The sequence below is a fragment of the Cavia porcellus genome, unplaced genomic scaffold (genome assembly GCF_034190915.1).
Source record: "Cavia porcellus strain 051 isolate PalLab524CR breed Dunkin Hartley unplaced genomic scaffold, mCavPor4.1 scaffold_1, whole genome shotgun sequence".
Taxonomy (NCBI): Eukaryota; Metazoa; Chordata; class Mammalia; order Rodentia; family Caviidae; genus Cavia; species Cavia porcellus.
Window position 1 is genome coordinate 159683417 of NW_026947484.1, and position 26563 is coordinate 159709979.

The following is a 26563-nucleotide window of genomic DNA, read 5'->3' on the forward strand; positions in this document are numbered from 1 at the left end:
TACCAGTGATTGAACCTTGTGCTCGCCAGACAGGTGCTGTGCCACTGAGCTAAATCCCCAGCCTCTGTTTTCAAACATAGCTTCCTTCAGCTTAATAAAGCTACTATTATTAGATGAAAATATAAAAAGTATAAAAGTAGCCTTTAATTTACAATGTATATAATTTGTAACAAATCTGCAGTACTAAGATTTGAGAATGATAGCCACCCAATCGAGTTTATAAAAATCAACAGTAGAAGCTAAGATCTCTGCAAGCAGAGAATCAGAAGAACCTAGAAATATGCGTTGATGTCACATAATATATGGCTATCACAAAGTTAATCATTACATTTATCTTTTGCTTTTTTTTTTTTAATCGGTACTGGTGATCAAATTCACAACAGCGCTTGCAAGGCAGGTGCTTATGCCGCTGAGCTAAATCCCCAGCCCCTATATTTATTTTTTTGAAAAACAATAGGTAATAACTTTAAATCAGTAGAGATTCACAACAGACTTGTCAAGTATTTATTTGTGGCATATGGTAATGCAAAACAATTGTTTTCAACATTCTTCAACAGTGTGCAAAAATCAGGCCTGATTTAAGAAATATCATTTATTAATTTAACTTTACAAAGCAAATCACCATTATATTGTAAACATGATCAAAGTAAATCCTGGGCCATGAAAAAAAAAAGACCCCAAACCCCCAAAGCAGCACAAATCTCCCTTCCTCCTGAAGCAGAAATGTAGCAAAATGAACAGAAAGATATTCACAGAGTCGATCTCTGGGTTACAAAGAGATATACAGGAAACCGTTTCTAAGGGAACAATCCCAACATGGTTACAGCTGCGGACAGTGTGCACTTGAAAATTCCGCAACGCCTCACTCATGTCCATTCAATTATCCAGAAGATTCGATCTGTTCAGGAAGCAGCTCTGGAATCCACTTGGGACTTCCAGTTTAAGGGTGCTGTATTAACAGTACACAAGAGAAGTATTTTAGTACATTTTCAGGCGAAGGAGTCTACTCTGAATGCTATCAATCCGCACATCTACACTGTGACCGAATCTCCTGCACATTTACCTGTGCTGTGCACAGCAGGAAGAGAACTTCTAGACTTCAGAGTAAATACAAGGATCTCCCACCCCAGGATCTGAGACAGAGGGAGAGGGAGAGACAGAGGGAAATGAAACTTACTGCCACCTTCAGAGCTTGGTCCAGATCTTCCAGGAGGTCTTTTTCATCCTCTAAGCCTACCGAGATTCGAATCAGCGTGTCGCTAATTCCAAGGATCTCTCTGTCCTTCCTAGGCACGGATGCATGGGTCATGATTGCCCTGGAAGAAGATGTGAGCAGATTTTGATTACTATCTTGTGCCAGAGAAGACAGATTTCACTCTCATCTATTGTAATTACAGTCACTGGTTTTTTGCTTCCAAACATCAAGTTTTTCATACCTGTATAATTTTTCATGTGCAAAAACCAAAGCAAACAAAATAACAATGAAACTTCTCTGATCGTAAGTTTAAAAGCAAACCAAGACTTTAAAATTCTGTTTATACCAGTGGTAAGGTATACTCAATCCCAGCACTGGAGGTACCCGGCAAGCACCTCCGTCCAGGAAGGAAATACTAAGCTCCAGCTTGTATGGGGTTTGATCAGAATATACAGGGACTGTTTAAACTATTTAAAATATCACAGTAAAGACACATCACCCTGAGTCTCCTTCAGATTTTCCCTCTCGCTTTGAGCACAGGAATCCTATCTTTCTTGCCACTTTCTGAAGCAGCTCTGGAAAGTCCACTTTCCTGAGTGCCTTTACAAGGTGTGATCAGAAATACGATGAATGCCATGCACCAGCCACCAGAAAGACAGCCTTGTGAAAACATGACCAAAGTAATGTCCATCTGTTTTCCAGGCCTGGCACCGTGGCCAGAACCATGGGATCCGTGTGCTCCCAGTGAGGGGAAGATTTTGGAAGGGATTAATGGCAATGTGACCTTTAGCATAATAAGTTTTAAAGTTTATAATAATTGGGTGTATTTTTTGATCACATTGCATAGATAAGAATATTAGTCAGGATGAATGAGGCCCTGGCAGGGAGTTATGTAATCCATGCAGCACTGCTTTTAAGTGGCCTCTGGGGCAAAGGCCTGCAGAGTTAATTCCATCTGACTCGGTGAATGAATCCGGAGCTGCCCCTTCTGAGGAGGATGACAGGAAGATGAGCCACTCTTATCAACCACTAAGCCTCAAGAATCCCAGCACCGGGGCGGGGATACAGCTCAGTGGCACAGCGCCCGACTAGCAAGTGTGAGGTCATGAGTTCAATTCCTGGAATGGAAAAAACACAACCCCAGCACATGTAACCCAGGACTTAGCAGCCCTGAAGAATTCTTCAAGCTAACAAGCAGCTCATCATTTCTGTCAACACGTGTAAACGTAAAGCCCCTACTCTGCACTGGCACTACAGTAAAAACTGGAAACCAAGCATGATGCGGTATTTGGATAACAATCCAAGAGCTAAAGGCTAGGGCAGTTCACAAACCAGAGTAATGCACAGAGCCCTCCAAGGAAGGATGGGCCAGAGGAGTGCTAGAGCCAGAGGAAGTCGGTGCTCCGGTGACTGAGGCACCATGGCAGAGACACCGAGAGGCTGCTCAGCCCCAACCTCTTCCCGTTCCCTGTGCACCGAGGTCAGTGCTCCAAATGCCTTCTCCCATCTCCCTGCAGACCCGAGGGGCTTCAGAGGTGGTCTGGGTAAGGGGGCGTCTCCTTCCCTCACTCCAGTAAAGGTTTCCACATAAACATCCTCCTCCAGACACGAACTTAGTCTAGGAGTCCTGGGAACCTGGGGGTGATTGCTGTTCCTGCCACATGCTGGCCTGGTGCCTGGCTGAAGCTTCCTGTCTTCCATGCCTATCTCCATATCTGAAATAATAACAGAACCTGCTGTGTGTTCACCATGAGGCAGGTACTCCTGCTGACTCATGTTATTAAAATAAAAAAAGTCACATGAGCAGCCAGGCGTGATGGTGCACACCAGCACTTGAGAAGTTGAGGCAGGAGAACTGCCACAAGTTCAAGGCGAGCCACAGGGACAGGTACAAGGCAAGTCTCACCTACCCTAAAAAAACAAAAATAACAATAATATTAAAATAAATAACATGTTGCATGGTTTCTCTTAGAAGAAAGCCGAATTATAAACAAAAAGCAAAATGAAAGCTATGCAACAGGAATTAGGGAGCTTGACCTTCCTTAAATGGAACAGGATCCAGAGCTGGAGGGGAAAGAAAAACAAGAGGCAGAGGGAGCGAAGATGCATTGTGCGCCTGGGCCAGCTCCACACAAGAGGCAGACATTAGGTCCTGCAAACACAGACTCATAAAAACTGGGTTTTTTAAAATTAAAAAAATTAACATGCTAAAAAATGCATAAAATGTAATATGACACCATCCATCTTAAAAGTTCAGTCACGGGTATGAACTGAAAGCATTTATGGAAAGCACTTACAAGTACCCGGAATATAAAGCTACCCAGGGAAGTGTAATTTGCAGTGGTAATTGATGTTTATTAAACTGGGCACTTAACATGAGCTCTAGGGAAGGCGATCGAGGAATGACCAGGGCCAAGGCTGGAGGGACTCCATGCCCTGGACCAGGAGCCTGGCTCAGTCACGCACTGGTCACTGCACACTGGTGGGACCACATCCCACTGGTCACTGCAGTGCTGACCCGGCCACAGCAGAGCAGGCAGACACGGAACCGACAGCCACCACACACAGCCCTGACCTCGGTTCCCTCGGCCCTGCCTCAGTCCTGCAAGGTCTCAGGGCCAGCAACTCCAAACCAAATGCCTCAGCGAATCAGGAAGCATCTGCTTGTCAGCAGCGAGCTCTTCACATACTGTGTATTTCACTACCATAAAACCCACGCCTCAGCGAGCTGAGTATGCCCTCTGGTGCTCTCAGCCTCACTAGCAGGCATCTCCTCGGAAGACTGGCGACTCTGCGTACCTGAGTGATATCTCTGCAACACTGTTCCCATAAGCCACAGCAAAGACAGGAGAGGCCGAGACCTTAGTAATCCCTGAGCTGGCTTTGGCACCCTGCTTCTGGGCCGCAGGTGTGGCACAAACATGTGTGAAAATTAAAACAAGGATGAGTCACGTTTGTGTGCGACAGATGAAAAGTGTGAGGTAAGGAGGCTAACTTAACATCACAATAGCTACAAGAGAGGCACAGCAACGTTCAGTACAGGCAAGACCCAGCCAGGGAAACTTGGCGGACCAGTCACCCCAATAAACGATACCCGATACTTTAATCCTTACCCCCATCTTACGGATAAGAAATGGAAATTTTAATGAAGGAAGGAAATGCAGGCTCCTGTTACTTCCCCTCACTATTTTTGATGTGAAAGCCTCAAAACTGAAGTTTCCTCTTCTCTACTGTAGGTAAGAGTGTACACTGGTACAAACACCATGGAAATCAGTGTGGAGTCCTCAAAAAACTAGGACTAAAGCTGGGTGTGGTGGTGTATGCCTGTCATACCAGCATTCCAAAGGCTGAGGCAGGAGGATCACTGCAAATTGGAAACCAGTCTAAGGTACAAAGTGACTTAAGGCCAACCTAAACTGCATAGCAAGACCCTGTCTCAAAAAGACCAAAAAAGAAAAGAAGGAAAAATAACTAGGGGTCCCTAGTTTAAACCTAGCTAGTCCCCTTCTTGAAAACTTCCTGAAAGAACTGAAAGCATCATGCAACAGCAATATACACACACCCCTGTTTACAGCAGCACAGTCTGGGAAAGCTAAACCTTGGAACAGCCCAAATGCCCACCCACAGCAGAATGGATAAAAAAGAGGTGATTCTTTTAGACAGTGGAGTACTGCTCAGCCATACGGAAGGATAATCTTGAGACATTTCTGGGTAAATGTATGCACCTTGCAACCATGCTCTTAACTGAAATAAATTGGACACGTATGTAAGTGCCACATCATTTCTCTGGTGTGAGAAACTGAAAGTGTCAATAAGGACCAAAATGTACAGTAGACACTGTGAAATAGGAAAATATTCAGATGAGAAGGGGGTGGGGTAGGGGGTAGGAGGAAAGAAAGGGGAAAGAAAAGAAAGAGCAAAAGAAGGAAAAATGGAAATGAAGCTTCTGTAAATAGGGAGGGAAGAGTGAAGGGAAGGGCAATAGCAAAAAAGAAGAATGGAGATAGAGCCTGTACAGGTCCACAGTCCCTATCATGAATGTGATCATGACGCACACCTAAAACATACCAATAAACTTAATTAAGAAACAAAAATCTAAAGTTGCCAACAGATTCTGGTGGACGTTTGAGTCGATCATCTAATCTTCAGGATCCGAGTTTCCTTATCTTTAAATATCTTTAAAATAACCCACCAGGCTGCAGGACCCAGGGAGCGTCCTTGCTTTCCCAAAGCAGCCGGATGATTGGGGTCAGGTGACCAAAGGCCCGGAGCCAGGGGCCGCTGGGAAGCACCCAGTAGATAGCGTGGCGCGACGGAGGAGGGTGTGAGGCACAGTCACCGATACCCAGGAGCCCTGCGAACACTTGGCCAGTGCAGGCCCAAGGTCCCTCCGAGGCCACCTGACATGTCCGAGGTCTAGGTTGTCCTGACTGCTGGAACCTCCCCAGGGAAGATAAGGAAAGAAAGCGGCCCTCGGATGCACACAGATCTCCATGGTTACCCCCGCCTTTTCATTCTGCATTTCCACACAATCGCCAAAGCCGGCTTAGAGTTAGAAGACTGAGAAAATAGAAACACACTTACGGAAGTTCCACAAGACTTTCATATCCTCCCAAGCTCTCGGCCAGAGTAAACAACTGTAACACAGAAAACGTACACTTAGACCTTCCGGCGAAATAAAACTCCTGAAACCTACGAGTGACTGTTTTTAGTGAAATGATCCTGGCACAGGGGGGTGGAGAGCAGCGGTCACTATGAATAAACTAAATATTGGGCAAGAAAAAACTAAATATTGGGCAAGAAACCGAGGAAAAAATGAGAATAAATTTGGTAGCAAAGATTTCACCAACTAAACAAATTAAGTTTAGAATTTTAAAACAGCACACGTTGGCCAAAGTGAACCTCCTACACTATCCTAATTTGGCTCTGAACTTATTCAAGTAGTATTCGACATGAACGCTAAGACTTCAAAATGATTTTATTTTATTATTTGCATGTTTATTTTGAGATAGGATTTTGCCATGTAGTTCAGGCTGGCCTTGAACTCAGGAAGTAACACTGTTTGTCATGCAGCAATTCTGCCTCAGCGTCCGGAGTGCTGAGATTATAGGAGTGTGCCACCACACCCAGCTTCATAACCATTTTTATATGACTATTTCTGGGCTGTGGAATGAGCCATCTGAATCTCCATTATTTCTTATAAGGAAATTCATTTCGATATACAAGTGCCTCAGATTACAAGCAGGTTTCCAGAACAAATTATGCATGAAAGCCAAGGTTCGACAGAATTTAATTTGAAAAAAGAGCTCACTTTAAATAAATCTGAAAGTCAGTGTATTAGAATACTGTGTCCCAGCCAGGTACGTTGGCACATGCGTGCAATCCCAGCACTCGGGAGGCTGAAGCAGGAGGATTGTCATGAGTTTGAGGCCAGCCTGGGCCACATAACAAGACCCTGTCTCAAATAAAATAAAAAAGGATTTTTCTGTTTCCGTCTGCTTGGTTGGAGGACGTGCAGAGTTGGGCAGATCACATTCAATGTCGGCTGCTGAACCACTGCCATTTACATCATTCTCCACGCAGTGGACTTGGTAGTGAGGGGGTCATGGGTACGGCTGGCAAGAGCAGAGCCTCATGGGAGAGATGAGCCAAGACTGGGCTGGTACCTTCAGGTGCTTCAGGAAGGTCTCAGCATGCTGAAGAGAGCCCTTGATGAAGAAGGTGATCATCCCCGAGCAGCCCATGCACTGCCGCTTGGCCAGCTCATGCTGCGGGTGAGAGGGCAGCCCTGCAATCGTGGAGGACAAGTCTTCTTTTAGAGCTAGCACATAACTTCCATATCCCCTCAGAGAAACAGGAAGTACGGCTGACAGTGAGGTCCACATCCCAGCCACACCACCTGCTTCACCCCAGCAGCATCTCACCACCTTGCGTCTCAGGACCTTTGCACATACCATCACCTCCCCTGACCCCCTTGTTACTTGCCTCCTTCTGTAATTCCTGCTTAATGTCAGCTGTGATGAAAAACTACAGGACAAGGCTTGCATTTTTAAATTTTACTCTAATAAAAGACTCATAGCCATGAAGCCCCCACTTGGAGCACATTCGTCCCACTGTCCCAATCACATCCTGCAGCAACTCTGCAGAGCTCTCTTTTGAGGGTCTTTAGCTGCTCTGTCCTGGCTGCCTTGATGTCCTGAATCCATCCAAAACACCTCCCTTTCCTGGTCATTCTGATTTTGGGGAGGAGCTGGAAGTCACACCATGCCAGATCCAGTGAATGAAGTAGAGGACAGAGCGTTGTGTTTTTAAAACCTTGTCTTTACACAGGATGGCAGTCGGTGGCAGCATTCACTGAGTTTTGTGTGACACTTTATAAAGACGCTCGGGAGCTGATGCAGAAAATGGCAAGAACAATGGGATGAGTGTGGTCAAAGTGAGAGGAGAGCCAGGCATGGTGGCTCATGCACTTGGGAGACTGAGGCAGGAGGATCACTGTGAGTTAAAGGCCAACCTGGGTTACAAAGTGAGCTCAAATATTTTATATAGCAAGAATTCTGTCTCAAAGAAGACATGGTTGAACGAATCTGAAGCCCCGGGGCTTATGTCCGCCTGACAGATGTGACAATGCTAAACTGCAGGCCACAGCTCCAGTCCTCCTCCTTCCACCAAGGATGGACACCGACCAACAGCCTGTACCACACCACACTCGGGACCTGGGCTCTCGCAGTCTCATCACCTTGACGGCAGAGCTGTAACCTGAAGGAGACCACTACCAAGTGTCTCTGAGCAGGTTTTAAAATTAACTCTTTGGACTTCCGGGAGAACATGGCGGACAGATAACAGCAACTACCGGAGGCTCTCTGAAAAACTAGGCTCAGAAGCCAGGTATGGTGCGGACTAAAGAGACATAAGCAGGTGGAGTTATGCTCTGCTGACTCAGGAACTAACTCGGCTGAGAGAAACCAACTTGGAATGCAGTCCTGGTGCTAAAACAGGAACAGAAAAGTCTCGCTGCTGAGGCTGGACCCTGCGCCATTGGAAGCCGCGATTTTGGGTTTCCCGCCGCGCGGTGGCTGGCTGCCTCTACATCGGCTCGGCAAGGAGAGAGACGCGCGGAAACTCTGAGAACGGGAGTATGCGAACAGAGTCGAGGGACGGGCAGGGAGGCATGTTCTGACTTGTGGCGAGGTGAGTGACAGAAACTGACACTCCACCACAGTTTGACTCCAGCGGACTTTCTGGGCCCGAGCAGTCCTGCGGGAGCAGGGCGCGCTGGCGACTCCAGCCACACATTCCCCTCTCGGGCGGGATTGGTGAAAAGTGTCTGGCCTGCGTGACGCTGCTGGCGGACCCCGTAGGCTGGCCCAACCCAGATCCCAGAGCCTGACGGAGGCCTGGAGGGGCGGGCCCCCACGTAGGCTGCCTGGTGCGCAGCGGTGAGTGGGAACACCTAACCGGCACAATTCCATCAGGCTGTGGCTGACAGGGAGAGAAGCTGGGCCTCTCATATAAGCTTGCATATATAAGGAACAGAGAATATGGGAAGAGGCAGCAACAAGAAAGGCTCCTCGGCCCCCAATTCTGAGAAACAGGCAATAGCAGACACCGCACCATTACACATAAGGTGCCATATAGAGAGCCTCATAGACCAATTCAGGAATGAAGTTATCAACGACCTGAAGCTAGAAGTATGCAAAATAGTTAGAGAAATGCTAAGCCCCACCCAAGAAAAAACAGATGGTGGAATGGAAGAACAGAAAAAGAGGGGAGAATTGTTTGATGGAGAAAACAGGGAAAGCATAGAATACGTGAAGCAGGTTCAAAGGGACTACCAAGAAACTAAGAAGTCTATCGAAGACTGGCATAACAGCTTGAAAGAAACTAAGGACAGACTATCTGAACTGGAGGGCAGAATTGTAATATGGGAGAATGAAATGAAAAACTTCTTAAAAATAACAAAGAAACAAACAGCAATAATACAAAGACAAGAAGATGATAAGAGGATCCATAACTTAAGGATTAAGAACATAAAAGAAGAAGTAGGGACACAAACAAATGAACTACAAAAGCTACTCACAGAAATAATCCAGGAGAATTTTCCTAATTTAGCAAAAGGTAAAGATACTCAGATGTATGAGGCATACAGGACCCCAGCTACCTACAACCCTAACAGAGCAACACCCAGGCATATAATAATAAAAATTCCAGAAATTCAATACAAGAACAGAATATTAAAAGCTGTCAGAGACAAGAAACAGATCATTTACAAGGGAACACCCATCAGAATTACAGCAGATTTCTCTGCACAAACCATCAAATCACGAAGAGCGTGGGGGGAAATAATTCAAGCTTTGAAAGATAATAATCTCCAGCCAAGATTGAGATATCCTGCACAACTGTCCCTGGAAATTGATGGAAAAACAAGGTGCTTCCAGGATAAAGAGGAACTGGGGGAATTTGCAACCACCAATTCAACTCTACAGAGAGTATTGCAGGATATTCTAAAAAAAGAAAAATACAAAGAATCCAGAAATAGTGGAGGCCACAACTATTGGAGCAGAGAACAAAGTGAAGAAGACAAACTGACAGCTACTGACAGAATAAGAGCTCAACAGAAATGAGGCAGAGAAGATTGGATGATAGGAACAGCTATTTTGGAGAAAATGACATCTTAATAGGTAATACTGATTCAGATCATCTAGTTTTGAAGTCTCATCTAGCTTTTGTCCTTCTGTCTCCAATGGTCTAAATAGGTTGTATCTTACTGGATTTTATTATGTACGATAGTATAAGCAAAAACCTTGTAAAGACAAGGAGATTATACAGAAACCATTATTCATATTCTGTTAGTCGATTCTAAATACTCTGTAATGCTGTCATTCCCTTAAATGGTTTTACATTGTTTTTGATATACTTAATGCTACAGTATACGAAGTTGTACTCAAGGATTTCAAGGAAAGAGACAATATGGTAACTACTTTTAGGTCAGGATTATCTGGTGGTGAAACACTATTCTGCTTAAATGGTTATGTTTTGATCTGTGCTGTTTCGTTGTTATGTCCTCTTTTATCTCAATCTCCACTCCATTATTTACTTTTTTAATACTTTTTAAAAAATTTTTATCCTTTTAATTAAAGGAAAAAAATAACAGGATATATTATAGTAACCCACTTTGACTTTCCATTACCTCGATTTAAAGCCCTGTATTACTCTCACCATCTGGTTTTTAACTGATGTTCCCCTATTCTGTTTTGCTGGATAGTATCAGGTTCGAAAGTTTAGGCATCAGCTGAGAAGATAATGAGATTCATTATAACGTCCATTCTCGTTGACTTTTATCTACTTTTGAAGACCTACAATGTCTCCAATGGTTTGGTTTTGTCGGTTTTGTTCTTTACTGTTTTGTTCAATTGTATTATAACTAATGATATAGGCAATTCTATTAGAGATAGCGGGAGGCATTATGGTAACCATTGTTGATCACCTTGTATTATGTTTTCACATTATCTATTATGTCCACCCTTTTGACTTGACCGATTCTGTTCTGTTATGTCACATTTGGTTTTACTCTCTTCCAAAAAAGTAATAAGAACCGTGAGAGCAATGAAACCCAAAATGTGTAATAGTCATTGTACAAAAGAGAGGAAAAGAAAGTGCTCTAAACTATATAACTGCATGTATATTTAAGTGTATAAGATAGAATATGATATCACAGAGTTTTATTGGATCATTGAACAGAACTGTTTGCAGTATCATTGATGGAATGTCCACTTTACAAGCTTTAATTTTGTGACTTGAACAATTATTTCTAAGATGACAATATGTAATCCATTAACTAGTAATTTCCTACTGTTCATTTTTTTTTCTGCAAATCTGTATAACTTGTACCCTTTCTCTGCTTTTTTTTTTCTTTTCTCCTTAAATAAAATTAAAAAAAAAAATTAAAAAAAAAAAATTAAAAAAAAAAATTAACTCTTTGGCTTTCTATGTTTCTCTGTGAGTCTGTGCTAAGCCTCTGCCCCTTCCCTGGTGACAGGAGCTGATTCATAGTAAGTGAACCTCTATGAATCACTGGTCCTGGCTGAGACCTGTAGTGGCCTGTGAGGCCAGAGATACCTCAGAGGGCAAGATAAGGCCACAGCTGAGAATGCCTGGCTCAGACATCAATTAAACAGATAGAGACTGCAGCTGTAAGAATCTCACTCCTGCAGTCCACTCCTACCATAAATGTCCTTGTGGAGATAAGATGGTTCTCCTAAATTGGCGTAATTTACTACTTGGAGAAGTCTTTGAAGTGACTCCCAAGGTCCTGCTCAGTTCCTGTGTTTTTCTCAGTATCCCCTCTCTTTGTCTGAAAACCTAATAATTACGGGCGGTCCAGAGAAGTCTTTGTCTCAGCCCCCAGAGTCTCCAACTCTGCAGAGGGTTTTGTTCCTCTTGGAACTCCAAAATCCCACCACTTGTCTCATTTATTTAAGCCTTCACTGTACACTCATTTGGAGGTTGAGGATCTTGGCCAGGTCCCCGATAGTAATGATCCCTAGGACAACATGGGGAGATACTCGAAAGGATCTTTATAAAAATGGTTAGCCTAAAATCACCACAGGTTAAAGTCAGGTACAAAACAATTCTTTGAAGTAACATGAAATCTGCTAATTCTATCAAGTACCTGTAGGTGCTGAAAGGTAGGGAGGGATTTAAAGAGAAAGAGAGTTCAGGGGAGTTGAGGCACAGAAGAACCATGTCTCAGTGAGACAGACGTCTCTGGATTAAAGGGAGGCCAGCGCTGAGGTCATGAACAAAGCACCTGCAAAGGACAGGGGTGGGCTCTTGGGATTGGTGCACACAGCCTGAGCACTAAAGACCGTCCCAGGATTGTGGAGGACCAAAGGCGAGGCCCTGACTCCCAAGCATTCATTCACTAGCGCAAAGACCACATCTGTCTGCTCCCCACAATGCCTCGCAGCCACATATTTAAATGCACAGGGGGGACCCAGTAGTACCCACCTGGAATCCCAGCTCTCTGGGAGGCTGAGGCAGGAGGATTGCAAGTTCCAGCTCAGCCCAGGCAATTTGTCAGCTTAGTGAGACCCTGTCTCCAAATTTAAAAATTTAAAAAGATCTGGGAATGTAGCTTAGTGCAAAGACCTTGAGTTCTATTACCAGTAAGAAAAAAATAATAATAAATAAGCAGCCAAATATATATGAAAACACCTCACTTAACAAATAAATGAGGCCAGACATGGTGGTGCACACCTGTAATACCGGCACTCGGGAGGCTGAGGCAGAAGGATCACTTTGAGTTGGAGGCCAGTTTGGGCTACAAAGTGAGTTCAAGGACAGACTGAACTGCATAGTGAAACCCTGACTCAAAAAGATAAATAAATAAATGTCACATGAACAGGGAGCTCTGAATGATATTTAAAGTCCCAGAAGAAGTGTAGCTGCTTAGAAATCACATCAACAAGCCAGGTGAGGAGACAGTTGTAATCCAGCACTCAAGGCTGAGGCAGGAGGATTACTGCAACTCTGGGGCCAGCACGGACTACATAGCGAGATTATGTATTAAAAAAGAAAGAACAAAAAGAAAAAAGAAAAAGAAAGGAAAGAAAAAAGAAACTGGACCAACATACCAGGGTAGATAACCTTTTCTACTCGGGGGTTGGACTCCAGGAACCGGGCCACAGCCATTGCATTTTGGAAATGTTTGTCCATGCGGATTTGCAGCGTCTTGAGGCCACGAATGCACAGGTAACAGTCGAAAGGAGACGGCACCGTCCCGAGACCTACGATGTGAACACATTTTGGGTTAGCTAGTGTGGTGCACACCCATCTTCCCAGTACTTGGGAGGCTGAGGCTGGAGGATCCCTACAAGTTCAAGGTCAGCCTGGGCTACAAAATGAACCCATGGCCAGCCTGAACTGCACAGTGAGACACTGTCTCAGGAAACCAGCAGGAAGATCCTCATGAGTTTAAAGTCAGTCTGAACTGCACAGCGAGACCCTGTCTCAAAACCAAAAAAAGTTCAAAGGGGGAGGGGGATGAATTTCCTGTAAACTAAGTAAAAACACAAAAGTATCAAATTTTCAACTATGAAGATGAATAGTCTTTTGGATGTCTGGGGGAGGGGTGGGTTGCAAACAGGGTCTATGTAATACAGTCTGTCCTTGAACTCACTATGTAACCCAGAGTGGCTTCAAACTCATGGCAAGCCTCCTGCCTCAGCCTCCCGAGTGCTGGGATTACAGACATGCATCAGCTCTGCTTCTTTTACTCACTATTTTGCAAGAAACGAAGTCGGTTGTGGAGGTCTTCAGAATTCACCGACACTAAGCCCATTAAGACATCACAGTGACCTACAGCAAAACAAACCCATTCACCAGAAGAATAATTTATGTTACTTCTTCTCTTTCTCATTTCCAAAATGTAACATGTGTTTGAAAAAAATTCTCAAAAGAAAAGTCCTCTAAAAGAAGTTTACATAACTTTATTGAATTTGACAGGAGTAAAACCTATTCCTAAAGCAATAAAATAAAAAAATCTGTAAGAACTAAATATTTCTTCCCAAGGCTAAAAGCTTCATCTTTGACAGTAAATTATAAGACTTTCCTCCTGAATCATGACCATAGCTTTGCCTTCTATAAATTAAATCCTTTTATTAATAGAAATATATACATCTTTTACTTTGTACATAAATCACAGAGAAGACCTGCATAATGGTAGAAGCAAAAGGATCAGAATGTCAACTCCTATGCTAACTACCCAGCCCTAAAAAGATCACGCAGGAAGCAGGCTGGGCGCATCTTACCGTTCATGTACTTTGTTGCAGAATACATGCAAATGTCAGCTCCCAGAGACATAGGCCGCTGAAAGACAAAGAAGGCTTTTCTTTTACGTGGGAAACCACTGGAAAGTATGTTTCTGTCCCCCACTTACAACTGTCAATTCTTCCCCCAACCTCCTCTGTTGGGAACTTTGCAAATATTTGTCTAGCTTGGAAGTTTTCAGAGATCCCTGATAGGACGCATCTTCCTGGGTGATGCTCACCAAATAAACATTAAAACTGTGAACTACTGGCCCCCACATGGAACCTGAAAGCACAAGGTGAACAGAAATGACAGACAGACGCACCCAGGCCTCCTGGTGTTCCAAGCTGTCCCCAAAGGCCGGTACATCAAGACCCCTCGTTCCACCCGCAGGATGGTTCAGCGCTTCAGCAATCGGTACACCAGGTACGAACTGCTCTGCTTAAGATTTTAATCTTTAAACCTTTACGAGGTGCTCATGATTTTTCACGCTCAGCCCATCACGATAGGAGCCCCCACCGGCTCCTTTATTGCACAAGTTTTGCAAGTGTAAAGTCACCTATATAGAAATTCGTTTAGGTTTTTCTCCTGCCTGATTTCCATACATAAGAATCCTTTAGTCTTAAAATACCTGTGTTCACAGAGGGAGTTAAGGTCACCACTAAACAGTGCATTATCAACGTACTTCCAGGTACAATTTCTTCCAACTTTTCTCTTCCTCCCTCTGCCTTCCTTCCCTCTCTTTCTCTTTCTTTTTTTTTTTTTTCCCCTCCTGAGGACTGAGCTACATGCTCAACGCTTTTCATTTCTTTTGTTTTCCATTTTGAAAGAGTCTTGTGAAATCAAGCAGCTGGGTTAAACTTGAGATCCTCCTGTCTCAGCCTACCAGATTGCCGGGACTATAGGTGTGCACCCGGTCTCATTTTCTTGTAAAATGCCTGTCTGTTTTTGGTTTGTTTGTTGTTCATTTGTTTGTCTGTTTTTAACCTCACCAGCGCTGTCTGGTTTTGGAAGGAGTCCGTATAGTTTGCTATGGCACCTTTTCCTCTAGGGTGATGCAGAAATGGGATCTGAGGCATGACCCAGAGCCTGTGCTCTGTGACGGCATCCAACTAGGTGACTTGCAGTCTCCCCAGCACTAACTCTCTGTAAACTTTGCAGTCGAAGAGAAAATGAAAAACAGTTCCTCACATCTGCTGACCTCATTGTGTTCCAAGAGCCACGCTAAATCCTTTACCTGACGCAGGAAAGTTCCTTAGGAAAGACTTTCCCAGCTCAGGAAAACCAGTGTCTTCAAGAATCTCAGAGAGCAAATACAAAAAAAATGAGGCCGAATCATATTTAAAAGCCAGCAGGCCGGGACCGTGGCGGGGGCGGGGGTGCATGCAGTGCCGAGACAGCACCTGAGTTCTGGGACCCAAAGAGGAGAGGGAAGGTGGGGAACTGAGCCACAAGCGTCTGCAGGGACGAGGAGGGGCTACAGGAGCTCTGCAGGGTAAAGGAGACAGACAAAGGGTGCAGAGTGCCAGTGCGGCAGGCAGGGAGGAAAGAGCAAAGACAAGGCCACTCCTCAGGTGACTCTGAGGCAGGGGAGGGGGAACAGGGTGCGGAAAGGCTCAGCTCACACCAGCCCCGTCCGAGTTGCAGCCCATGAGCCCAGCAGCAGATGACAGGTGAAGAAAAGGCAGAGTGCTACTCAGCCACCAAAGAGAAACTGAGTTATCTGTAAGAAAACGGATGCACCCTGAGACCACGATGTTAAGTGAAATAAATCAGATACACAAGCTTCAATTTCACATGGCTTCTCTATAAAGAGGAAAATAAAAGATAGGTCATAAGAAGCAAAAAGATATTTTGCAAATGGGAAGGGAGGGCAGAGGAAGGGGAGGAATAAAGAAGGTGTGTTACCCACAGGCACCAACTCCACAAAAGGAGTGCGTGCGTTATGTACGCAAACATGGGCTAATAAAAACAAAACAATAAAAATACTAAAACAAAAAAGGAAACGGCAGCCAAGTTGATCATAGAGACTCTCCGAAATGATCTAACAAAAAGAGCAAAAGAGAAAGTAACCGTGGTGCAGGAAGCAGAGGAGAAAAGGGGAAGGGAAGATTACAGAGGGTTTGTGCTGAGGGGAGGTTAGTGCAGGAGAGAAGTAGGGAAAAGATCCCTTAAAGGAGGTGCATGCTGAACCCTGAGCAGCAAAGTCACGGGGTCTCTGCTCCTGAGGGCAGAGTAGAATGAGAGGCTCCCTAGGAGAAGCCCCCGAGAGCTGGGCGTGGTGGCTCACATCTGGAAACCCAGCATCAAAGAGGCTGGGGCAGGAGCATGATGAGTTCAAGGCCAACCTGGATGACATAGTGAGAGTCCGGAGAGAGAGATGGACAGATGAACAGACAGACAGACAGAGAAAGAGGCCCCAGAGTGCTATGTGAGTTCTTCTATTCTGCGAGGGCACAGGGAAACACCATCTCTAAGCCTAAAGTTTGCTTTCACCAAACCTCCTGGTCCCTCCACCTTGGACTTCCTGGCCTCCAGAACTATTAAGCCACCCATGTCTGTTAATAAGCCAGCCCATTCATTTTGACATAGCAGCCCAAACAGATAAGACAGGAGCACTGTAAACTCTTAGTTATAATGTAAAACCAATGAGGTAGAAACTCCTAGCTCAAATAAGTTACTGGCACAGAGAAGTCAACAATACAGAGGTTAGTCACAGCCTGGGCGGGCAGAGGGAAGAACAATTAGAAAGAAGAGAAATGGAAAAATAACACATGTGACATAAACTGGGACTTCCCTGAGCAGAGCTTTCCCTTTCACAGGTATTTAGCAGGTTGGCCAGGTAAGAACTTAGTTTGAAAAGAAAGCCATGTGTAGCATGCAGGGCTGTAATTCCAGCATTCAGCAAACTGAGGCAGGAGGATAACCAGGACTTCCATGAACCACACAGCGAGACCTTGACTCAAAAAAAAGGAGGTTTTTACATGGCTAACCTTCAACACATATATAAAAACACATGTGGTGTGAGTGATCAAGCTGTTTTACAACCACACAGATAGAATTCAAACATCTACTATTTCCCAGGCTTTGGAGACAAGATGACATCATGTTCCAAAGGTTTACACACCTCATGAAACAAGCCTTATGTTCCAAAGGTTTACACATCTTAAGAAAACTGAGATTATTTCATTTAAATCATATTTTTAAATCATAGGTATGAGCCGGGCATGGTGGACAGGCTAAAGTCCCAGCACTCAGGGGGCTGAGGCAAGAGGATCAAGCCCTGGAAATACAGTGAGTTTAAAGCCAGCCTGAACTATATGGAGACTCTATCCCAAAAACCCAAACAACCAAGCCCAGCATGGTGCACGCCTGTGATCCCAGCACTCAGAGGCTGAAGCAGGAGAATCACCCTGAGTTCAAAACCAGCCTGGGCTAATAGTGAGCTCCAGGTCAACCTGATTAGATAGTGAAAGCTTGTCTTAAAAAAACAAAACAAACAACAACACAGACAAACAAATGGTTAAGGATATAGTTCACTGTAAATACAAGACCCTAAATTCAACTTCAACAACCACACACACACACACACACACACACACACACGCACACCAAGGTACCATACAAGAAATCAAACAAGGTTTCCACAGACAAACAAGGTTTCGACATTGACGAATAGTAGAAAAGGTCCAAATTTACTTCTCTGCTGAATTAGTAATTATGATTAGGTAATTAGTAAGTATGATTAAGTGATTAGGTTTCACAAGTCCGACAAGGATCTTCACCTTCGCTAGGTCTCCCTGTTCTAACCATGGTCCCCTTGTCACACCAAACAGTAAATACATAAGTGAGTCTACCTCCACTTACCTGGAAATATGGCGACATGAAGGAGTTGTCCACCACCAGGATGACGTCCTTGTGCCTGTGGACGATGCGTGCACATGCCGTGATGTCAGCCATCTTCAAGTTGGGGTTGGTGGGAGTTTCGAGCCACACCAGCTGGGTGGTTCAGGAGGGAAGAACAGCTGATGGAAGTGCACTTACAAGCACCAGCCTCATACCCTGCAGCCAGCAGGGAGGCTCTGACACCAGAGCAAAATTGCAGGGAGCAGGAGAGTGGAAGGTTTGCATCCCATCCCCACCTGGCCTCAGCTCGTAGCTCACCCTCTGCCTCCCCTATGTCCACATCTGTATAATGGGTTTTCGGATAGCTATCTTGGCAGTGGTTCGAATCCAATAAGATAATGGACATCAAAGTAAGAAAGCACTGAGCTATTATTATTAGTTTCCATTAAAATAAAAAAAAAAGAGGAGGCAGGCATGGTGGCTCATTATATAAAGTGTTTTGGACAGAGTTTAATATAATCACAATTTCCTTCCTTCTTTTAGACTAGTTATTTTAATAAGTATTTTTTCTTTTCTTTTTCTTGCCTTTTCTGGTTTGGTTTTGTTTCATTTTCAGGAAAGATTAAAAAACCGAGCATGTAATCCCAGTTCTTGGGAGGCTGAGGCAGGAGGTTGCTATGAGTCTGAGGTCAGCCTGGGCTACAAAGAGAGTTCAAGGCCAGCCTGAACTGCACAGTGAAACTCTGTCTCAAAAAAAGAACAACAACGAAATGATTTTTTTTTTTTTTAAATCCCTTGAAAACAAATCGTTGGTGGTGCATACTGATAATCCCAGCTGTCTGGGAGGCTGAAGCAGTAGGGTTACAAATTCAAGCTCAGCCTTGGCAATTTAGTGACTGAGATCCTATCTAGAAATTTTTTAAAAAGCTAAGTAGGGGGACAACTGGAGATGTAGTTCAGTGTGGGAACTCTGGGTTCAATTCCCCAGGACTAAAATAACTACATAAATAAATAAACCAACCAACTTTAATTACTAGACGCTAACTCCTATGCTCCTCTGTAAAGAAATTATTTCTCTGAGAAGAGATTTTCTTTTTAGCATTCACTGCAGAATCACCTTGAGTACAGTTCTGAATGTTAATCCTTCGCTAAAAAAAAAAAAAAAAGCTGGCAAGGGCGGATTTGGAAAAGATCCTGGTCTTTCTTTTTCACTCCTGTAGAATTTAAATGAGACCCGAAGAAAGAATACCACATCTGCTATTCACTCAGGCACAAAACACCTCTGGTGGCCTGCAAGCCTCCCAAGACCAGGGCTAAGGGCTGCTGGTGGCCCATTCTCTGTGTCTGTTACTGCAGTGGGACCCCGGGCACCCAGAAAAAGCCATTAGGCAGTATCCTGTGGTCTGGCAGGCGTCCTTCCTATCATCCCATCATCAGGCAGCTGTGAGGTCCACTCCCCACACTGGCTTGCTAACGCGGTGAAGACTGGGGCTCCTCCATGGAGAAATAAAACTTTCGTTCTCTTGTGTTGTTGGTGCCTGAAGCTGGGGCCTCCTACAAGCCAAGAAAGAGCTCCGCCACCTCTCTAAAGAAGCCAGGGCAGTCACCACTTCACCAGTGAAGACCATGAGACTCTGGCCCGATAATTTACCCACAGGAACAGACCAGCTGTGAACCGGAATCATGGTTGGGAATTTCACTCTGGAATTCCTGCGTGAGTCTCTAATTCCTGCAGAACCCAGACACCAGCCTCTGTATTTCCAAGGGTTCATAATCAAATTTGTTTTTCAGGTTTCAATTCTAGCCTCTGGTGGGAAAAAATGATGAAAACAAGACACACAGAGAAGACAGGCAACACTGAAAACCAGCTGAGTTACCTTGGTTTGTGGTGTGATTGCTTCCTCCAGCAATTCAGTTTTGGAACAGTCGACAAACGAAATCTTCAATCCAACTTCACCCGCCACCTGCCGCAAGTATCTGCTAGTACCTGAGGCAGCACAGAATCAGACAAGATAAGCATCAAGAAATGTGCGTTCGTTACAGGTCTATGAACATGGAACGTTAAAAGAAACTCAGTTACAAATAAAAATTCAACTGAAAGCAATTTTAGTTAAGTGGCGTGGCTATCTGTTCTAGTGAAGAATAACAAGGATCCAGTAAAATAAAACAGGCTGGATTCCCACAACAGGAGACAGGATGCAGAAAATACCAGGTCTGGTCAGGGCTGGTGGTGCACACTTGTGATCCCAGCACATGGGAGGCTGAGGTAGGAGGACCACTGGACTCCTGGAAGCCAGCCTGGACTATGTTGTGAGTTCAACACCAACCTGAACTACATGGCGAGACTCTATCTCAAAAAACCAAAACAAGCAAGCAACATATCCAGTCTCCGTTTTCAAACCCTAAGTGCAGTGCTCCCCGAAACATTAATAACTTCTGTAGCAATTTCTTCTAAGTACTCAGAACTAAAGTAAATTAATGTTGATAAAATGTCCAAAATACATGTTTAGTCAACTATTATTCTCTGGTAACAACACAGTTGGTTACTATTCTTTGTGCTTTCTCGATGCTTTTGTTATGTGGTTCTGAAAGCACTTTTAATGAATAAAATGAGATAATGTAAATCCAATGGATTTTTATTTATCTTAAAATATGACAAATCATTAATGCAGAATAATTTATAAGAACTGTTCTCAACTTTATTTTTTATATTTAGAAAATTTAAAGGAAAACCACTTGTCCTGATAGTCAGCAAAAAAAAAAAAAAAAAAAAAAGTAAATGGCCAAAGATAAACTGGACTTTTGATGTTATATAGATTGACCCTAGGTGAAATCATGTAAAGGATTGTTAAAAATCAACAGCTCTCAGGATTTTGTTGGCCAAAAAGGTTTTATGGACTTTATTTTTGTTTTTGTTTGTTTTGTTTTGTTTTGATCTTTGAGATACCGCCAGACCTAGTTGTCATGAGGCTTTTATAACGTAGTCAAAAATACCTACAGGCTAGAGATCTCTGTAATTTCAGTTCAACAAACTAGAGGACCCCAGGTAAAATATAAAAACAACATGCAAGTTTCTGAGGTAGGAAATAATCACTAGAATAACTCCTTTCCTTCTAGGAACTTAGAGATTTAACTTTTTGTTCAGATAATTCTTTTTACTTTCCCTTCCAGCTGGATTTGAATTTACTATGTATTCCAGGCTGTCCTCAAACTCATGGCAATCCTCCTGCCTCAGCTTCACAAGTGCTAGGATTACACACAAGTCCCACCATGCCTGATTCTTAAACAATCTCTCCTACAAGAAGGGCACAGACCCTAAGGGTTGGTTATCCTCATTTGCCAAGCCTGAGCCAGTCGTACTTTTGAAAGACAATAAGTAATCGAGACTGTTGCTATTCTTGCTAATGTAATTCAGAGCTTGCTTCATTGCCTAATTATTATTTGATGCCACATGGATTGGTAAGGTTACCTACCTCCATACACATCGTCCATACAAACCACATGGTCTCCTGCTTTTAACAGGTGGAAAATTGTCACAGAGGCTGCTAGGCCCGAAGCAAAGGCCAAGCCTAAAATAAAAATTGAGTTGGAGTTAACCAAAAAGACAGATCTAGGGGTAAAAGGCCATCCACAATATTTACACACATGACCTCACATTCCTGCCCCTCAGATATCTCAGTCAAGAATAAGTGATCTTTAGAAGATAAACACACACACACTGTAGGCAGGAACTTGGTATTACATTCATTCTACCTCAGTTATAACATTTCTATAACATACTTCAAAAAATAATTCTTTGCAGAGCTTGAGACAAAGGCTCATTGCCCATTAAATTACAGTTTTAAGATATTAACTTTTGAATTTGAGGAACAGAGCAGAAATATGACCCACTTATTCATTATATGGATATTGTTATGGCTGATACGTTGTGTTAACATGAGAAATTTCAAGGTTTAACTAAGGGACTCAGCAGAGGCCAGGGTCCTTACTTTGTAAGCATCTTCATCCTGTACAAGAGGAGAGCAGGGAGCCGGTGTCAGTGCTACACCTGCCATGGGGGTGGGGGAGCCTGCTTACAATATAAGGGAGGAAAACAGGCTTGTTCTTGCTCTGGCTGCAAACTTGAAGTGCTGGCCCTGGGCCACGCCACCCTGATAACTGATTACAGACTGAAACCTCCACCAACTGTGAGCTAAATAAACCTTTCCTCCTTTAATTTTGGGTGTCAAGTATTTTATCTCAGCAATGACAGAAAAGTAACAAAAACAGATATAAAATATAATATCCATGAAACATTTTGTTAAAATATTTTAAAGAAAAATATTTTTAGTTAATTTATTTGTTTGTTTGAGACATAGTCTTGTTATATAGTCCAAGCTGGCTCTGAACACTCAAGGATCCTGCTGCCTCAGCCTTCCAAGTGCTGAGAGTAAAACAATACCCCACCCCACCTGGCTGGAAGGAAACATTTTTAAAGAAACTCAGAATCAGAATTGAGAAGTATCTGATAAATTTAAAGATGACGGTTGCAATTGCCTGCCCTTATTTAGCATCATTTATATGAAGACTACAGTGATGATTTAATAACAGTCTGCTACCCTAGTGGCAGAACAAAGTTTCCAGGAGTTAATTTCTGGTCTCTGGGAGCACATCATAAAGGGGGACTGGTAACAGCAAGGCACGGTGCTGCTATCCTTAAGCAGAAATTATCAAGTGAATGAACCAGAGTATTAAACAGTGTATGATCTCCTAAGTACAGTGATGAAACTGAATTTGTACCTGTTTATACTCACAGATGCCCCTTTGTATAACCAGGTAATTCTCAGGAGAACTATAGTAAGTGTCACTTTTTGCCCAGCTAATTAGTTATTTCTACGTGATGATTACACATATGCATACAGTGTCAAGTGAGGGACCTCGAGCAAAGTATTTAGTATCTTAGTAAAACATGAGTTTGGAGTGGTGAGCCCTCACACCCAACTTTTTTATTTTCCTCTTCTTTTCCCCTGTGTGTTTCTGGGGATTAAACCCAAGACTTTCATACTTACCTCCTTTCCTAGAGATTTTTGAATTTTGAGATAAGGTATGACTAAGTTGTTAAATTGCCCAAAACTTGTGATCTTCCTGCCTCAGCTTCCCAGAGTGCTGGGGTGACAGGTGTACTCCCCCACTCCTGGTAGTAAATGAGTGAATCTTTTTCTCACATCTGCATCCTGAGTCTCTGGCATGTTCACATCCACATCACTTACAGTACTTAGCTTCATCCAGCACCGCTACTAATTTTTCCAAGCAGTTCCTAGTGGGATTTCCAGAGCGACTATACACAAAACCCTGAAGAAAAAGAAGAGTTCATTTTAAGAGCTTCACATTTATGACGAGCATCCTCACAGAGACATTTGAGCAGCTATGAGTTCATCCTACTGTAACAACTTTCTGTTATTTAGTGTCTATAATTTATTTCCTGACTTAGAAGTATGAGAGCAAACTGGTTAGGGGGTACAGAGGAAATTAACTGAGCCATAGAGTAACCCTAATTCTGTGTTTCCTTTCCTAAGAAGTAAGTGATGCAAGTTCTATTAGCATACAAGAAGAGACCACAACGGACCCTACATACATTGGATGCTCAGATCTTGGCTCTTCAAACTGGCTCAAAAAATGAGAGTAGTTCTTGGCAAAGTACCTTTCACACAATACTTTTTTAAAATTTCCATTACACTCCTTTTATACATATGATACAACAATATCCATATTCACACAGTGATTTACTTAATTCTTAAAGCCTGATTTGAGGCCAGTGAAGCCCATGTCATAGGACCTAGAGAGCCAGCATTAAAACCCAGGACCCTAACACTGATGAAAAGACCTATGATTCCCCACCCCCAACTCATAGGGCCCATAACAAAACACAATCACTCTTGACACCTGTGTTGATGATTCAGGTGCTCCTGATATTAGTAGAACTCCTCACAGTCACCCACCAGAGAAAGGAAATGCTACGATTCACATGGCAGCTACCACAGAAGAGGACCCTACCCTTCTGTAAATTTTTACTGTAGATATTTATTTACCTTGGGGTCAGGGCACACTTCAGTAGCAAATTGCCTCATCTATGCAATGGCTTTTCAAGTGGAACTAAAGAATGATGTTTCTTGGGCAGCCCTTCAAATTCCCCATAGTGCCCTTAACTGATTTTTCTAGAGAAGTAAACAGCGGCTTGTAGAGTTAACCATCCCTGCTTATTCTGAAAACGTTATGTTACTACTATCGTATCAGAATGATTAACTTTTGTGCTAAATGCCAAAGCTTGCACAGCCACACATTCAGTAACCTGCACACCAGACACACTGTACACTTGGAAGAGGCTTTGTATGCATATTTTCATTTCAACTTCACCTCCCAAAACAAAGGTCACAGTCTATGAGCACAAAGGTGTACTTAACACCTTTCAAAGGTTAATCAAGGCTCAAGACTTTCAAAGATTAATCAAGGCTCAAGATTTATAAAGTTCAGTGAACCAATTTATTCCAAATCTCAGCAACTTTAAATACTCCAAGACCCATCTGGTTTGCCTGCAACAAGAACAAAAGCTATGCAATGAACACATAGTGCTCTCTTACAGGGTTTACAAGTCATGTATGAGTCCAGGTCAGTTCTTTGTCTATAAAAGACTCCTAATACCTGCCCTGCCCTCTGAACTGACTCTTACGAAGATCACATGGAAATAGTATAAATGTGAAATGCCAGTGCATCACTGAGTGTTTATCATGTACACTGTAGCTTTACAAATACCAACAACCTATGCTGGTAGGTATTACTATTCTCATTTACACAGGAGCAGCCTAGGGCTTGGAAAGGTTAGACAGTTTCATCAGGGTAGACACTCAGAAAAGGTGAAGTCATGATTCAGAGCTATGTCCTTTATGACAGGCTGGAGAAGCCACACTGCTTCATGATGTAATATGTGACCTGGTGGCTGGCATGGAGCACGCCACAGCGTAGCTCAGCTCCTGAGTTTAGGAGCCTGAGACTGGCTGTGCACCACCCCTAAATCTCAGCTGTTGCATCAGAAAAATGAGAACATAGTTCAGACTAGGGTCCTTAGGATTAAACCAGTCACCACATGTAATACACTGTATATACACCTATACTTTCTATACAAAAACATTTTCTATGCATATATAAGTATGTACATATCACACAGTAGGTACTCATCTATTAACCCAGTATAGCTATTGGGGAATTATCTTAATTCTAGGTGAGTTATCAGACCCTTAATTTTTTTTAAAACGAACTTCTTATGGCATCTTTTATTTTTTATTTATTTGCTTTTTTACTAAAAGTAATGCAAAGAAGTTTTGGCTCTTGTGTCTGCAGTGACAGTTCGCCAAAAATCACATGAGTTGCTGTTTAAGACTTTACAACAAGCTACACAAGCCGCTCCTTTCCACACTTGCGCCCCAAAGAGACCCAGAGAGCTCTCAGGCCAGGCTGGCTGCCCGACGCACCAGCCAACCTCCCCGCCCCGCCGGGCCCCCGGCCAGGCTCACCGAGTGCTGGCCTGGCGCGTCCTGCTTGAAGGTGGTGGCCAGGGAGATGGGAGGCACCACGGCCCGAGAGTTCCACTGATCGGGATCCTGGGCCGTGTGGATCGCCTGCGTAGCGAAATGAGGGGCGCGAGGTTGGAACCCCTCAGGGGAGGAGTCTTTTTTCTGCATAATGAACAGCAAAAAAAGAAAGGAAAGAGACGAAGATCTCACTATGACACCAGACCGTCAGGACAGGCTGGAGCAAAGCAGCTGAACAGGAGCCCAAATGGCCCCGCGGGAGTGCGCCCCAATGTACCCCCCAGCAACACGAGCTACCTTTATAAACTGCGTCTGAGGGGCGGGGCCGTCACGGACCAATGAAGGCCGGCCCCGGCACCGCGCTGGCTCCTCATTGGCTGGAGGAGGGGCGTTGCTTTTACGTCTCCCTGGCGCCCCAGAGACTAAAGGTGAAGCTCGGGGGGCATCCCAGGTCAGCGAGGTTTGGTCCCCGCGAGAGGTGAGGCCCGCGGGTACGAGGTTGGCCCAAGATGTAGACGAAGGCCAAGGCCAGGTGGGTGTTGAAACCGAGCAACCTTGTAAAATCAGGCCACACAGTTTCCTCTAATCTCCTGATCCTCGCCCCTGATCCCAGGCTTTTGTCCCCAGGGCAGTGTAAAAAGACGCAAGCCGTGGTCAGAAAACCAAATGTGCGATGTGGGTGCTCATGAATCATAGATACGGTGTCTTCCAGGTAGCTGACTCAGCAGTGGTCCAGGGCTGTCCCTGATTGACCCGCAGGCAAAGACCCAAGCCACCTTGGGGAGGAGGGCACCACAGCTTCCTGACAGCTGCTCAAACCTGCTCAAAGGAAAGCTTCGGTGACAAGAAGGCCTTGAAGCCTTCTTGGAAGCTCAAATCTTTACCCAGAAAGCTTTTCCACTGTTCCCCCAGGATGTCCTCAAACTCACTTCGATTCTCCTGCCTCAGCCTCCTGAAGCATGCATTACTATGCCCAGATCTTTTTCCATCTTACACTTTGTTTGGTTTTTTTGAATTTAGACAAGGGCTTACTACTTTGTCCAGGTTGCTCTCAAACTGCTGAACTCAAACAGTCCTCCCAATTTAGTCTTCCAAGTAGCTAGAACTATAGGTATGGGCCACCATGCCTGGAAATAAAGGATTTTTA

The 26563-nt window shown here is 43.9% G+C and overlaps 1 protein-coding gene across 2 annotated transcripts; it reads right to left on the reverse strand.

Annotated features, from left to right (window-relative positions):
• Positions 1-490: 490 nt before the first annotated feature.
• On the reverse strand, positions 491-25701 carry Cth (cystathionine gamma-lyase). 2 transcript variants are annotated; one of them, XM_013143141.3, is made up of 12 exons: positions 25399-25701; positions 23101-23182; positions 21325-21420; positions 19729-19838; positions 17873-18004; positions 14008-14065; positions 13478-13555; positions 12832-12984; positions 6862-6983; positions 5780-5832; positions 1184-1316; positions 491-949 (listed from the first exon to the last, which is right to left on the reverse strand). In XM_013143141.3, exons 1-12 carry the CDS (start codon positions 25564-25566, stop codon positions 941-943), a joined length of 1194 nt encoding a protein of 397 aa, XP_012998595.1. In that variant the 5' UTR covers positions 25567-25701; the 3' UTR covers positions 491-940. The 2 variants fall into 2 exon arrangements, with proteins under 2 accessions (XP_012998595.1, XP_003479144.2); XM_003479096.5 differs by having other exon boundaries at positions 1178-1316.
• Between the last annotated feature and the right edge of the window lie 862 nt (positions 25702-26563).

Excerpts from the sequence above, each read along its gene's own strand:
- Cth (XM_003479096.5), bottom strand. The coding sequence starts at position 25,566 with ATGCAGAAAAAAGACTCCTCCCCTGAGGGGTTCCAACCTCGCGCCCCT. Across the intron at positions 23,183-25,398 it reads ACGCGCCAGGCCAGCACTCG|GGTTTTGTGTATAGTCGCTC; the intron begins GTGAGCCTGGCC and ends CTTTTTCTTCAG. Across the intron at positions 12,985-13,477 it reads ACTTCGTTTCTTGCAAAATA|GTCTCGGGACGGTGCCGTCT; the intron begins GTGAGTAAAAGA and ends TTCACATCGTAG.